Source organism: Nymphalis io, chromosome 22 (genome assembly GCF_905147045.1).
Source record: "Nymphalis io chromosome 22, ilAglIoxx1.1, whole genome shotgun sequence".
Taxonomy (NCBI): Eukaryota; Metazoa; Arthropoda; class Insecta; order Lepidoptera; family Nymphalidae; genus Nymphalis; species Nymphalis io.
The window spans coordinates 3,352,905-3,366,541 of record NC_065909.1 but is presented as its reverse complement, the minus strand read 5'-3'; the positions used below and the strand labels follow the sequence as shown (position 1 = coordinate 3,366,541).

Sequence of the window (13,637 nt, the reverse complement as noted above, 5' to 3'; positions counted from 1 at the left end):
GTGCGTTGAATATTGAGCTCTAACGGCCAAAGACCTTGGTAATATCTTTATGAGCCGTAAAGTAAATGGAATTGCTTCATTAAGCTCAGCTTCCATTAAGTTTACTTTGCGATTGCTGTGTTCAACTTACGTTTGTAAGTATAAATTGATATTTATGTTGATATAATATCAATGTAATGCGTATTTATAATAATAAATGGAATGCCTTTGTAATACTCATATAATATTAATTTTTAGTATACCTATTAAAGGGCAATATGTTGTCTTTCAATATATCGAAACTCATGCCAAGGTGGTTCAGTATCACGAAATTGTTGAATGATTATCTTGTTTAAAAACTTAGCTAGTAAACACTTTAAACTCTAACGACTACTTCGGTTAACGCTTGGCTAATTGGCTATTGGAGCAATCAACGAACGCTTCGATTTAAAATCTTATCAAAATTTTAAAATTAGAACATTTCCTCACTAATATTATTATTATAATATATTATTGGAGCAATCAACGAACGCTTCGATTTAAAATCTTATCAAATTTTTAAAATTAGAACATTTCCTCACTAATATTATTATTATAATATATTATTGGAGCAATCAACGAACGCTTCGATTTAAAATCTTATCAAATTTTTAAAATTAGAACATTTCCTCACTAATATCCTAATAGACACGTATAGTATAAAAACATACACATAAATAAAAAAAAATGTCACTTACTTGGTGATGCATTTTTCGACCATCGTGTAAGCCTTGAAGCCGAGGATGCTGAAGATGACAACAGAAGCATAGATTGCGGTCAGAGCGTTACACACAGACACGAGCAACACATCCCTAACACAATTATTGTTGGGTGTGTTGTAGGAACCGAAGGCGATGAGAGAACCAAAAGCGAGACCAAACGAATAGAAGACTTGAGTAGCAGCATCAAGCCATACAGTTGGGTCTAGCAATTTATGAAGCTGTGGAAAAAATATACATGTTAGAAGAGTAAATAAGATTAGAGGGAAAAACTGGTAAGATTTTTAATACCTTCGGTTTATACATGTGGATAATACCGTCAGCTGAACCTGGTAGCGTTATGCCGCGGACGAAGAAAATGGTCAACACGACGTAAGGAAACAGAGATGTGAAGTATACGACCTGAAATAATAAATAAATACAGATATTGAAGTGAATAATGATAATTAAGACAACACAGAGATGAAGACTAATATTTCTGATGTAATGTACTTGGTGGTACCGCTTTATAGCTACTTATAGCTACCACTCAGTAATTTCAAGTTCGGTTTTGAAAGACGAGTTAGCCAGTAGCCAGAAAGACGAAATAGCCAACACAAGGGATATAAATTCTTAGTTCCCAAGATTGATAGCGTATTGGCAATGTAAGGAATGATTAATCAGCGGTGATCACTTCCCATCAAGTGGATTCTGTCATTAGTAATCCAGCGTAAAGGTTTCTAAATCAAACAGATATATAAATAGTACGATATAACCTATACAGCCTATTCCAGTCATAGGAAAAATAAACAACTTCTACATGGAATTGACACGATATCATTGATCTTGAATAAACTGATATTCATTATTGATTAGTGACAAAATTGCGTTTTGAATGACGGCGAAGATGTTATCGGAACTGGCAGTAAAATTAAAACAATATTAGCAGCTAAGTGGAATAGGGTCGTATTGTAAATAAAGGAATACGGTCGTATTGTAATATATTTATCAAGAATTGTTTGTAGTGCATAGCACAGCGGACCTATTGGCAAATCGTTTGGAATACGTAAACCTTAGGTTTGTTTATCTCTACTCATTGTTCGATTGGAATAGGCTATAGTGGCTTATACAAATATTTATCAAGAGTGCGAATGAACTCGCGACCGTCAGACCGTAATTGCTATTAATTCAACTTCTTGCTTAATAACTTGTCTTGTCTAATAGTTTTTTATTTGTATTTTTTTTCGATTATCATAATTCTTGTATTTGTATGTCTTTGGTTAATTTTTTCTATTATTTATATTTACGCTTATTTATATATTATATTTATTTAAAAATAAAAATTGAGATGATTAGCCCACCTCCTTACCGCTTTATTTATTTCATGTCCTTCACCCAAAGGTTGTCTGGAAGAGATCGCTCTTTTAGCGATAAGACCGCCTTTTGTACAAAATAGTTTTCGTTTCTTTTGTGTTTGTGTTTAAAATGGTTCTGTAACTCTTTTGGTGTACAATAAAGCATTCTATTCTATTCTATTCTATATTTACGCTATTTCAACGTAATTGTGCTTATACCGAGGCAATACCATAATTAATATTTTAGTAATTTGTTAGATTTAGTATACATCTAATTAGGTGGCACAAGTTCCTAGAAGCTTGTGGAACTTTTGAAATAATATAATGAAATATTAGCTATATTTAACAACCAAATAAGTATCTTGAATTGATTCTGCATCCATTGACTTTAAAGCTGGCACGACGTCGATAATGTGATAGACGCATAATAATTTAATAAATAATGCGATATATTATTATTGTTCATTTCGAAATAATGGTGGAAAATTTTGCTTGGCAATTGTTTTAGGAAACAGCTATTAGTGAATTGTTTAAATTATTTGCAATTTATAGTTTACATAATTAAAATCTCATTAAATAATGTAAAGTCATTGCAGATTTTCCGTTTTTTTTTTTCAGTATGTGTACAGTTTGATTTTTTGCGATTCGTTTCTAATATTTGGCTTAATCTCCGCTTATCTCTATGAACTGATATCATCTACTATTCTAATAAGTTTCTTTATAAAATATATATATGTATGAAAAAAATATTTTTTCATAGCAAAATCATAGTCTATACTTATTGACAGCAATCCGATTAAAGAATTTAATGAAAATATTTACGTCTACTCTGTTGTAATACAAAATTTTTGAGGTTTTTGTTTATAGTAATCTAATATCCCGATATTCACGAATATAAAACACCACAACTTATTGGTGTGGATTAAATTCGATAGCTATGCAAACGCTCATACAGTCATTTGCCATGTCCTTTTATGATTCATTTTATAATATCATTTTGAAACCATTCTTACCTTACCACTGCTCTGTATACCCTTCATAACAATGAAGAAAACGATGATCCAAGCCAGGAGCAAATAAAGAACGATCCACCAACGAGGAGCACCAGGTTCTTCAATGCTTGGTGACGCATCTAAGGCCTCCCTGTACCAATAGTAGACGGTAGCTGAAGCTTTAGTACACTCAGCTTCGGCCGTTCCGTTGTCTTGAGGACAATGTGCCCAGGGTAGCGTATCTGCGCTAAGCTGGAGATAAACATTTCATATGTAGCCAGCTAAACAAAATAAATTTAATCGTAATGAACTAACTGCTTTATTACCCAGGTAGATACCCCCAATCTTCTCACATTCTACCGACAAACAGCAGTACACAGTATAGTGTTCTTGTTTGAAGGGTAATTACAGGCAACAAGGGACATTCCCAAGGTCGGTGGAGCTCAATATATGGTTATGTAATGTGATGAAAATGTTTAATACTAGTTACATAAATAAAGTATATGGTCGTTGGTGATCACTTACCACCAGGTGGCCTATTACATAATAATAATAATAATATCTTGGGACATTTTTCACACACGGCCATGTGATCCCAAATTAAGCTTGTACAAAGCTTGTGCTATGGAAACCAGACAACTGATATACTACATATACTATTTCTCTTTTGTAAATACATACTTATATAGATAAATTCACCCAGACTCAGGACAAACAGACATGTTCATGCACACAAATGTCATACATAATAATACAATAAAAAATGATAACAACTTATATTTTAAACGTTAATGATATTTTGTTGTTTTTTTATATCTTTATAAAATAACAAATGTGCCTGTTAATAAGAAGTCACGGTCATGATGTATGAAGGTAACTTTATAAATTCAAGATCACGTCACTAACAGTCATAGGGATGTGTAGCTTGATATTCGAATTTCGAAAATAAATTAAAGTCAAACTTTTAAAGACAAGCTTGATATTCGAATTTCAAAAATAAATAAAAGTTTTATTAAATGCTTCATTCCAACGTAAAGCTCATCTGCAATGCCGATCAATATCTGTACCACTATTATGTAAGAACAGACTCGAAACTCACCGCAGAAAATGATCGCAAATTTCAAAAAGTGATATACGACATTCACCACAATATTTATAACATTTCAAAAATATACGTATTGAAATAGCTTGTCACCATATGTCGGTTGTCGACATTTCACTTTGTAATGAAGTGAATTCTTACGGAATAGCACTGAAGTTTTCATTTAACTTAGATTCCATATGTCTATGAGTATTTAGTCCAAAAATAATATATTAATTGAAGTCAATGAATGAAGGTGGAAATTTTTATTTGTTGTCATATTTAAGTTTTATGTATATATTTATTTTCTAACTATTATATTTATTAATTTTCTGTTTGTGCGTTTACTGATTAAATAAAACGACGATATAAGTTCTTGTTTTTAATAAATCAATCTATTATTTGTAAGCTTTATTTAAAATTTCACCAATAATATAAAATATTACCAATCTTGTGTGTTACAAGATAGGTCTTCAATTTATAAATGATAGCTTACCCGGATACTGTTGAAGAGGTAGAAGAAGACCCAAGTAATGATGACGTTATAGTACAAGGCCACGAACAGCGTGACGACACAGCTGGCTATCCCGATCCCGCCTAACCAGGGATGTATGGTGTTCCAGACTCCGAGGGAACCGAGACGCATCTTCTGACCGATTGCCATTTCAATCAAGAACAGAGGGATGCCTTCCAATATCAACATGATAAGGAAAGGGATGAGAAACGCTCCTAAAAAAATATATTTATTAAAATTTTCATATCAGCGGGTTTTAATAAAGTTATATATGATGAAGCGATTTATGATGACATTATTTTAGTATCTTTTAGACAGCATAATTTAAAAATATGTAATAGAAATACACCGATGTCGCTTAACCTTGTTGATAACTGTTTTATTTTCTAAATGATCTGAATATTAAACTTAGAGCTATATATGAAAAAAATATATGTCTAAAGAATTGCTGAAGCGGTACTGAAGTGCTGTCAATAGATAAAGCAGACATGTTGGCGTATACGGTTGTTAATGTTTTTTATACAACAGATATAACTCATTATGAATTGTCGTAAAAAACAAATTATAATATTATTTTATCCACGCTAAAGATTACTTTAAAAGAGCAATAAAAAATACCTAAGCTATTATATTATATTATATTATAGGTTATATATATAATATATTATATTATATTATATATATAACCTCCTACGTATTTCGTAAATATATATATAATAATATATATATAAAAATAATAATATAATAGTTTCAAGACTAACCGAACCCAATTGTTATAATATGATGGATGTACGTTTTTGGACATCAAGCTTAATTTTTTTTTTTGGTAAAATAAAATCTAAGCTACCTGAGTGTGTTTCTAAAATAAACAGTTTTTATTCCCGTTTTATATTTAGAACAAAGTGGATTTGGTTAGGTTCTATTATGCCACGGCACGCGCTACAGATAAAAAACCGATATTGAAGAATTGGCTGTACAAACAGTTTGCAAAAACCGAAGCAGTAGTTCATGTTTTTAAATTTAATTCGTTTAATATCAATAAAAATAATTAATTAAATAGTTTCATAAAATAGTTATTTTATAAATATATGCTCTCAGTTTTCTATTATGTATTATGTAAACATAAACAAAAAAGTATTTAATCAGATAAATCTTACGGCTTCGAAGTTTAAAAAAAATCGGAATAAAGGTTGAAAATAAAAATAATTTCAGGCTTAACATTCCAAGACCGATATTCCTAAAGTACGAAGCCGTATAACATACGAATGCACACACGACCATTCTAACTAATTAAAGCCTTAAATGTTGAAATAGAAATTAAAAAATCTCACAATTAGCTAAGTTAATTGGCATTTATACAATACCAGTTTTTAATCAACATTCAACGGTCCCTAGGTTATATAAAAAGGCAAACACGAAAGGTCGTAGCACGATCTACAGACTACGACGTAGACGTAGCTCCGTAGCATCAAAATCAATACCGCGCTACCCCGCGCTAGTACTATTTAATTTGAGACGCTGCGATTTTTATCTATTAAATACATTCTGAATGTATGTTCTATAGTGTATATTTTTAATAACAAGGCGTTTGTTTATAAATTCTTTGCAGTATTGTCATTTAATTTATTCAATTAAAATAGTAAAAATCGTATAAATTAAATTATATAATAAAAATGAAGAAACAAATGTTTTAATAATTTTAATATATATGTCAGTAAATACTCACCTCCGCCATTTTGTTGGCACAGATACGGAAACCGCCAAATGTTGCCCAACCCTACCGAATAACCGATAATGGATAAAAAGAACTGAAGTTTTCCAGACCAGGCAGCTCTATCCTCCTCCGGAGCATCTCTTTGTAATGAGTTCCTCGATCCTTGAAGTACTATTGTCACTCCGTGAGGCCTTTCCGAGCCATCTGCCCTCGTGTTCAATGGCGCCAATTCATGGCCATTTCTTGGCCCAATTGGTTCTGCTTTTGCAGCCATTTTAGTTCAAAAATGGAATCGATTGGTGACAGATATATTTTTATTTTATTTTACTGAATAAAGCTGTGAATCCACTGTGTGAATTTGTTTAAGATTTCTAAACTTAAATATTTTGAATAAATTAATCTTAATAATATTTATTTATTGTCAATATTATTATTAAAATAAAATGTACATAAATCAAATCGTTTTCAACTTGACGAGGTTCTTCGAGTGGTAATCGTTACCTATGAATATGTTCATAATATATCTAATATTAAGTTTGATGTATTTCGTAATCGTAAGTAAAGTATCGTATTGCGTCTTTTTTAACGAACTCGACGACTTTAAAATACGTCGTCGTCCTTTGTAACAGTTTCTGTCTTAATTTCAGAGAGTCCCGGAATACGAATGATGCCTCTCTGTGCATATGAGTTAGTTTTTATTAAACTAAATAACTAAACGAACATGGCTGCACACTAAAATATTCTTTAGTGTGATTAGTTCGTTTTGACGTCCATATTTAATTATTTAAGAAGATTTCAATGTCAAACAGCGTTCTGAAACAAAGAATATTTATTTATTGTAATAATTTTCATTAAACTACATTAAACATGAAACTAAAATTTTACTTAAATTTATTAAGATAAAAATATTTAACTATTCATAATTTCTTATATAAAAAAAAAAACATTAATTCCAACAACACAAGAGGGTTGGTGCATTTTTCGCTCAGAGGATCGGAATTGCGATTCACCGCGGTAATGCTATTAGCATTCTTTCCATTCCACGCGGTCATGATTTTTACAGTAGCTATTTTAAATTGTGCTCTGTATAAACATATAAGTCGCCAGTGTAAATAATTTTCGTGTTTATAATTTATTTACTATTTTAGCTCTGTGGTTTCGTGTTAAATTTTTAATTTGTTTTATATATAGAAGTACGTAATAACTTTTAATAATATCAACCGGTTTCGATTAAATAAAAAAAAACTCCGTGTAATAATTTTAACATAAAGCCATATTAAATTTAAAAATATACTTTGAAATCACAGACACCCAATTAAATTTGATTGTCTGTATTTTAAACCCATATGTTCGTGTGCTTTTGTGGTTTTAAGAGTAAAAAGTAAATTAAATGTTATATAAAATATAAAAGTAGGTTAACCACATATATCGTTTTAATAACTCTGTTAGTGGCGCATTGGACAGTTTGCACAGCGTTTGGAAACCGGCCAATATAATATTGAATTCCATTAACTAAGTCAAACATAATTCAGTGAAGCTTCTCAGGTCATTTTAAATATTAATTTTAATTTTTTACCTGTTTAAATAAAAATTATGGCTGTGATGTGAGTGATTAGAAATCTTAAACCGAAGATTATGGACTTAAATTAGGGAGAGCACTACATGATATTTCATGCGCTTAATTTGTGTGTGTGTGTGTGTAACGTAATCTGAATATGTCGAATTATAATATGCCATTCATTGGAGCAGCATGGTGAACTAAGTTTCGAGCTGTCTTCTCCAAAGGACAAAATCCTTTGCCCAGCAGTGGGATACAGGCTGTTACTTTAACTTTTATTAAAATATAATATAACATTTGATACAACACATGTAATATAAATATATATATATAAGCCCTTAAATCCATTGGTCCTGCGACTAAACTTTATCCAGTAATGTTCGATTGCCATCCCATTAGATTATGATTCAGGAAATTGGGATTGCACATGTACTGTGCACACACACTAACATACACACACACACACACAGACACATACAATTCGTCGTGACCGAAATCGTGAAATCGATCAAGAAATCACATACTCGTTTATATATATATATATTTATAAAGCAAACAATCAATAAATTGATTGTTCGTATGCGCAGACTAGTGAAAAAAGTTATTCGATGAGGGTTTTTCGATGAAAGAGCAATTATTTTAAATTTCTGAACGCTATTATTAAACTACTTGCTTCGAACGACTTTTGTTTAATTTTCCTACTTTAGTTAAGGTGGTCTAAAACTTTAGCCCGGAAGTGTATGTACTTAACAAAAGTATATTTTAAAAGCCGAAATAGAATCGAAATCGTACTCAATTTTGTCATTTTAACAAAGTAAGCATACTTTTTATTATTTTAACATAACAAAGTGTATCAAACACTCATTCCTTCCATTGTCTTAAAAAACTATAAGTTTACTCTTCAAATTATTGGATATATATAAATGAAGTATATCTTACATATATACAGTTATTCACACAAGCCTGACTGCTTCGTTGGTCTAGTGGCTTGATGTAAGGCCGCAGACCCGTAGGTCCTGGGTTCAATTCCCAGGTCGGGCCAATAAAAAGTTATTGGGTTTTTCTATCAGAAAATTCTCAGTAGTAGCCCGGTGTCTGGAAGTTGGAAATGTGTTCACTCCCGTACCTCGGAAAGCACGTAAAGCCGTTGGTCCTGCGCCTGAACTCTTTCCGGTCGTGTCGGAATAGAGAGAGATTTCCTGCGTAGGCCCAATCTCAAGAGAGATTAGCCAATAATCTCTCTTGAGATTGGCCACCGTGGCCGAAATCGGTCTGGAGGACATTATTATTATTCATATAAGAACCAAAATTCGTAACGAGAAAGTGTTGCGGTTGTGAATCTAAAGTGGAACTGGGCAGGACATTGAGGCGAAGCGACAAAAGGTGGAGTAAGGTGACGGAATTGTGGGCGAAACAAGGGCAGTGGAGCGTTGGACGTCAAGCGTCCAAATGGGCCGACAAAATAGTCAAAGCGGGTAGATACTGGTCAAGTTTGACACAGGACCGAAAACAAGTGGATAAGAATAATCTTCAATTTTTTATATTTGGTATACTTCGTCTTCTTAGTCGATACGCTCTTGGCAGAGCGGTCGTGGTTGTCTTGAACTAGTGGCTAATGTTACTTTCTTCAGGATGTTACGCGATCTCTCCGTTTCAGCTGTCATCCTAGTACACCTATGTAATGTTCCGCCCACCGCAGATCTGATTTGGTCAGTCCATCCATATTTGTTATACTTGGCATAATTATACTATAGCCGGCATCAGTTAGCCTGAGCCAAGCGAGGCTCTTAACAAGAGCTCTTAACAAGAAAGAACTCCATCACATTTGTCCAAATATGATCAGGAACTTAGAACCTAATATCCTAACATACTGAAATAGATATGTTAATATACATAAGCCATTTAAATCATAACCATCCATTTTTCTTCGATAAACTCAAGTAATTATAATTTAAAACGGATTTGATGATCAATTGAGCCATCTTAGCAGATTCTGTGAAACTAATCACGTAATTCAAAGGTTACAATTTTCGAATAGTGATGTGGACCTAATTAAATAACTAACAGGCGTTAAAAAGGGCCTTCTAAATTTAGATATCACAATGTAAACACGCCAACGTCCAAGGTTCATTAAAGATTGAATGTTTATTTTGAAGATAACATATATACTCATGGACGTCCAATATTTATCCCAAAATATCATAGAGATGTTATTATATCCCAAAATAACAGAAACCTAATATAAATCCATTCCGTTGTGTTCGATTCCCGTCTCATTGATGAGAATGAGGCAATAGAATGCATCTGCGTTTGCGCACCTACATGTACAGTATAATATATGTATTGGTGAGTCACTTGAGAATAAACGCCGTGGCCTATTTCCTTTATAAGATCCGAAAATTAATCTAATCTTGTGGATAGCTTGCGTAAGAGATATGTCGTCATTTTTATCAATTACTATTTTGCATGGATATATTATAGCCGAGATGACCTAGTGGTTAGAACGCGTAAATCTTAACCGATGATCGTGGGTTCAAGCCCGGGCAAGCACCACTGAATTTTCATGTGCTTTATTTGTGATTATAATTCATCTCGTGCTTGACGGTGTCAAGTTGTTGAGGAAAAAATCGGGAGGAAACCTCCTTGTGTCTAATTTCACTGAAATTCTGCCACATGTGTATTCTATCAACCCTCATTGGAGCAGCGTGGTGGAATAAGCTCCAAACCTTCTCCTCAAAAGGGAGAGGAGGCCTTAGCCCAGCAGTGGGACATTAACAGGCTGTTACTGTACTGTTACTGTATGGATATATAGTTACATGTATATATTTATGTAAAGATCCTTCATTGCTTATCACATGTAAAACAGGATTTTCATTGTAAATTAACCGTCAATATTTTACATAATAATAAATTTAGTTCGTGGTTTCTATCTCGTGGTTGTGTTCTTCGGATTCTATTCATCGCTGGCCCAAGTAATTAACAAATAGTCGATCATACTTTCGCATTTATAATTACAGATCTTGTATAGCATCAACCCCCCATGAGAGGGGGTTTATTAGATATATATATATATCGTAGAAATGGTAATATTTGTCGTGAAAAAACGGGATTTTATTGTTATATCTCCAGCTCGTTTATGATAGCTGTTCAGCATAGCGAGCAAAAGCTTTATCAAAATCAATCAAGTAGTTTTATAATGATGCTCCAACAGACGGACTATTAAAGGTTTTCTACATTGAAGGCAAAAAATAAAGTCTATAAATTTTCCACTGCTGTGCAAAGGCCTTCCTGAAGGAATAGTTTTAAAAGCTATGTTTATTGTCTCTGTCATATCATAATAAATACGACTATTTGTCTTTAGTTTATATTCAATCTAATTCCAACGACACTTACGACTAGTCGATCGACTGATTACAATAAAATTTTAAACAGAAAGCGATTTTATCGGACATAAGCTTTTTGGTAAGAGCATGTGAGTATAATAAACGCTACACTAATATATATTTAACGAAAATTTATTTAAGTTCTTAAATGCCTTAAAAAACTGTATTTGTCATTAATATTGCTATATATTTTTTTTGCTTTTTAAATTACATTTTAAATACTTGACTTTCTATATTTTATTTAATTGTTAAATAACTTGTTATTGTTAGGTTCACTCCATGTTTGAATGTAAAAGTGGATACTTTGGCTTATGAGAGACTTATTTTGTTACTAAATGTTTATGTATTATATTATGCTGTACAGTACAGTAACAGTACAGTAACAGCCTGTTAATGTCCCACTGCTGGGCTAAGGCCTCCTCTCCCTTTTGAGGAGAAGGTTTGGAGCTTATTCCACCACGCTGCTCCAATGCGGGTTGGTAGAATACACATGTGACAGAATTTCAATGAAATTAGACACATGCAGGTTTCCTCACGATGTTTTCCTTCACCGTTAAGCACGAGATGAATTATAAACACAAATTAAGCACATGAAAATTCAGTGGTGCTTGCCCGGGTTTGAACCCACGATCATCGGTTAAGATTCACGCGTTCTTACCACTGGGCCATCTCGGCTTATTATATTATGCTGTATGTTTTCCAAATAAATAAATAAGATTTTGAATAAAAAAATGTATATTTTTATTCACGTGTAAGGAAGTCACAATTGAATTTTAATTTATTTGTGTAAAAAACAATGCTAACATCAAAAGTAATACATCATTCTAGTAATATCAAAAATATGATGCATACGTTGGAAGATTTGCATAGTAACTTTAAAATTCTTTGTAGAATTATGGAGAGTGTTTTGTATATATGTATTCTTACTTTATACTTTATTGTACAACACAAGGAACAAAAATTACAAAACATAGATATAACGTAAACTTATGTATACTTATTCATTTTACTAAAATTCTCGACATTAAGCATTTTCGAGTCATTTTAAAACATCAACACAAAGGCCCTGCTCACCCCTTCGCTAAGCCATTCATCGCTCCGAACCAGTTCCTCAGCCGGGGCACGTTGTGCCTCCCTTTAACCCCCCGTCCTTGACACAAATCCCACTGTTATAATTGTTGTGCCATACACGAACGATCTTTAGTTCACAAGATTTGGGATAACGGTTTTTCACTAATATATTTCACAGAAATATTCTTGTGTATTATCAATACTGTACAATACGTAATGTTTTAAAGATGTTACATTAACTCTTTGTGCGTAATCGATAAATACTGAAATTATTGAACTGAATTCAATAATTGTATATACTTTTTTTCCTTAAACATTACATCGTTATATATATTGTTAGTTATGTACATAATTATTAATATTGAGGATTTAAATAGGTACAAAATAAATTAAAAACTAATGTTTGTATATTGTACTGCACACGACCGCGTGGAATTATAGAAAGAATGCTGTTAGCATTTCCCCGTTGAATCGCAATCTTGATTCTCTGAACCAAATTAAAAGACCAATTCATTAGAAAAATTTACAAAAAATAAAGTGAATGTTTGTATTGTCATTTTACAAAAAACAGTTATAAAAATTGAAACATCCAAAGATAACGATTAATTTTTAGGCGAGTGTGTTTAATCATTATAAATAAACGTTAAGAGGCTTCATCACAAGTCGGTCTTTAATATTTTTCGAGTGAGATATGAAGTGAACTCTTAAACTGCCGCGTTGAATTAAAAATGCGTATGTATGTGTAGATGTTAAATGATCGTTTTTTTTTCGTTAATATATTTTGTGCCCACGTCAAATACACAAATAAGGTTGATCGGTACGATCGAGGTTATACAATTAATTGAATTTTAAAGATAGACATACGAGCAACTCGAAATAGCGGCAGTTCCTTTTAAAATATTATTATTTGTATATATATCACCAAAAAAAATTCAAATGAGTTTATTCAATGGATTTAGGTTACAAAAATTAAAGCTTGTCTATGGAACATTATCATTATTGTGTAAAATGCAACAATCCCCACTTGTTATTTGTATAAAAAAATAGCTTAACTACAAACGACTTCGACTAAATTATTAAATTCAGCCTTGACCACGTGACCTTTAATTAAAAAATAGCTCAAGTGCAACTATGACTCGCGCACGGAGAGTTCCGTACCGTTATTCGTTTTGTATCCAAAATTTTGTATTTTTACTGCTATTTCACTCCACTTACGACTGTTTTCATGACAATATTCATGTTTTTAACTCGGT

The 13,637-nt window shown here is 32.3% G+C and overlaps 1 protein-coding gene across 3 annotated transcripts in view; it reads right to left on the bottom strand.

The window, feature by feature from the left end:
• LOC126777043 (sodium- and chloride-dependent transporter XTRP3A) overlaps positions 1-13,637 on the bottom strand; it is a 42,084-nt gene that overhangs the window by 18,790 nt on the left and 9,657 nt on the right. For all 3 annotated transcript variants that reach the window (XM_050499891.1, XM_050499890.1, XM_050499892.1), the window contains exons 2-6: positions 6,385-7,185; positions 4,641-4,873; positions 3,085-3,315; positions 1,029-1,139; positions 717-958 (exon numbers count right to left, since the gene is read on the bottom strand). In XM_050499891.1, coding sequence (XP_050355848.1) covers positions 717-958; positions 1,029-1,139; positions 3,085-3,315; positions 4,641-4,873; positions 6,385-6,646 — 1,079 coding nt within the window. In that variant the 5' untranslated portion in view covers positions 6,647-7,185. The remainder of the gene's footprint in view (positions 1-716; positions 959-1,028; positions 1,140-3,084; positions 3,316-4,640; positions 4,874-6,384; positions 7,186-13,637) is intronic.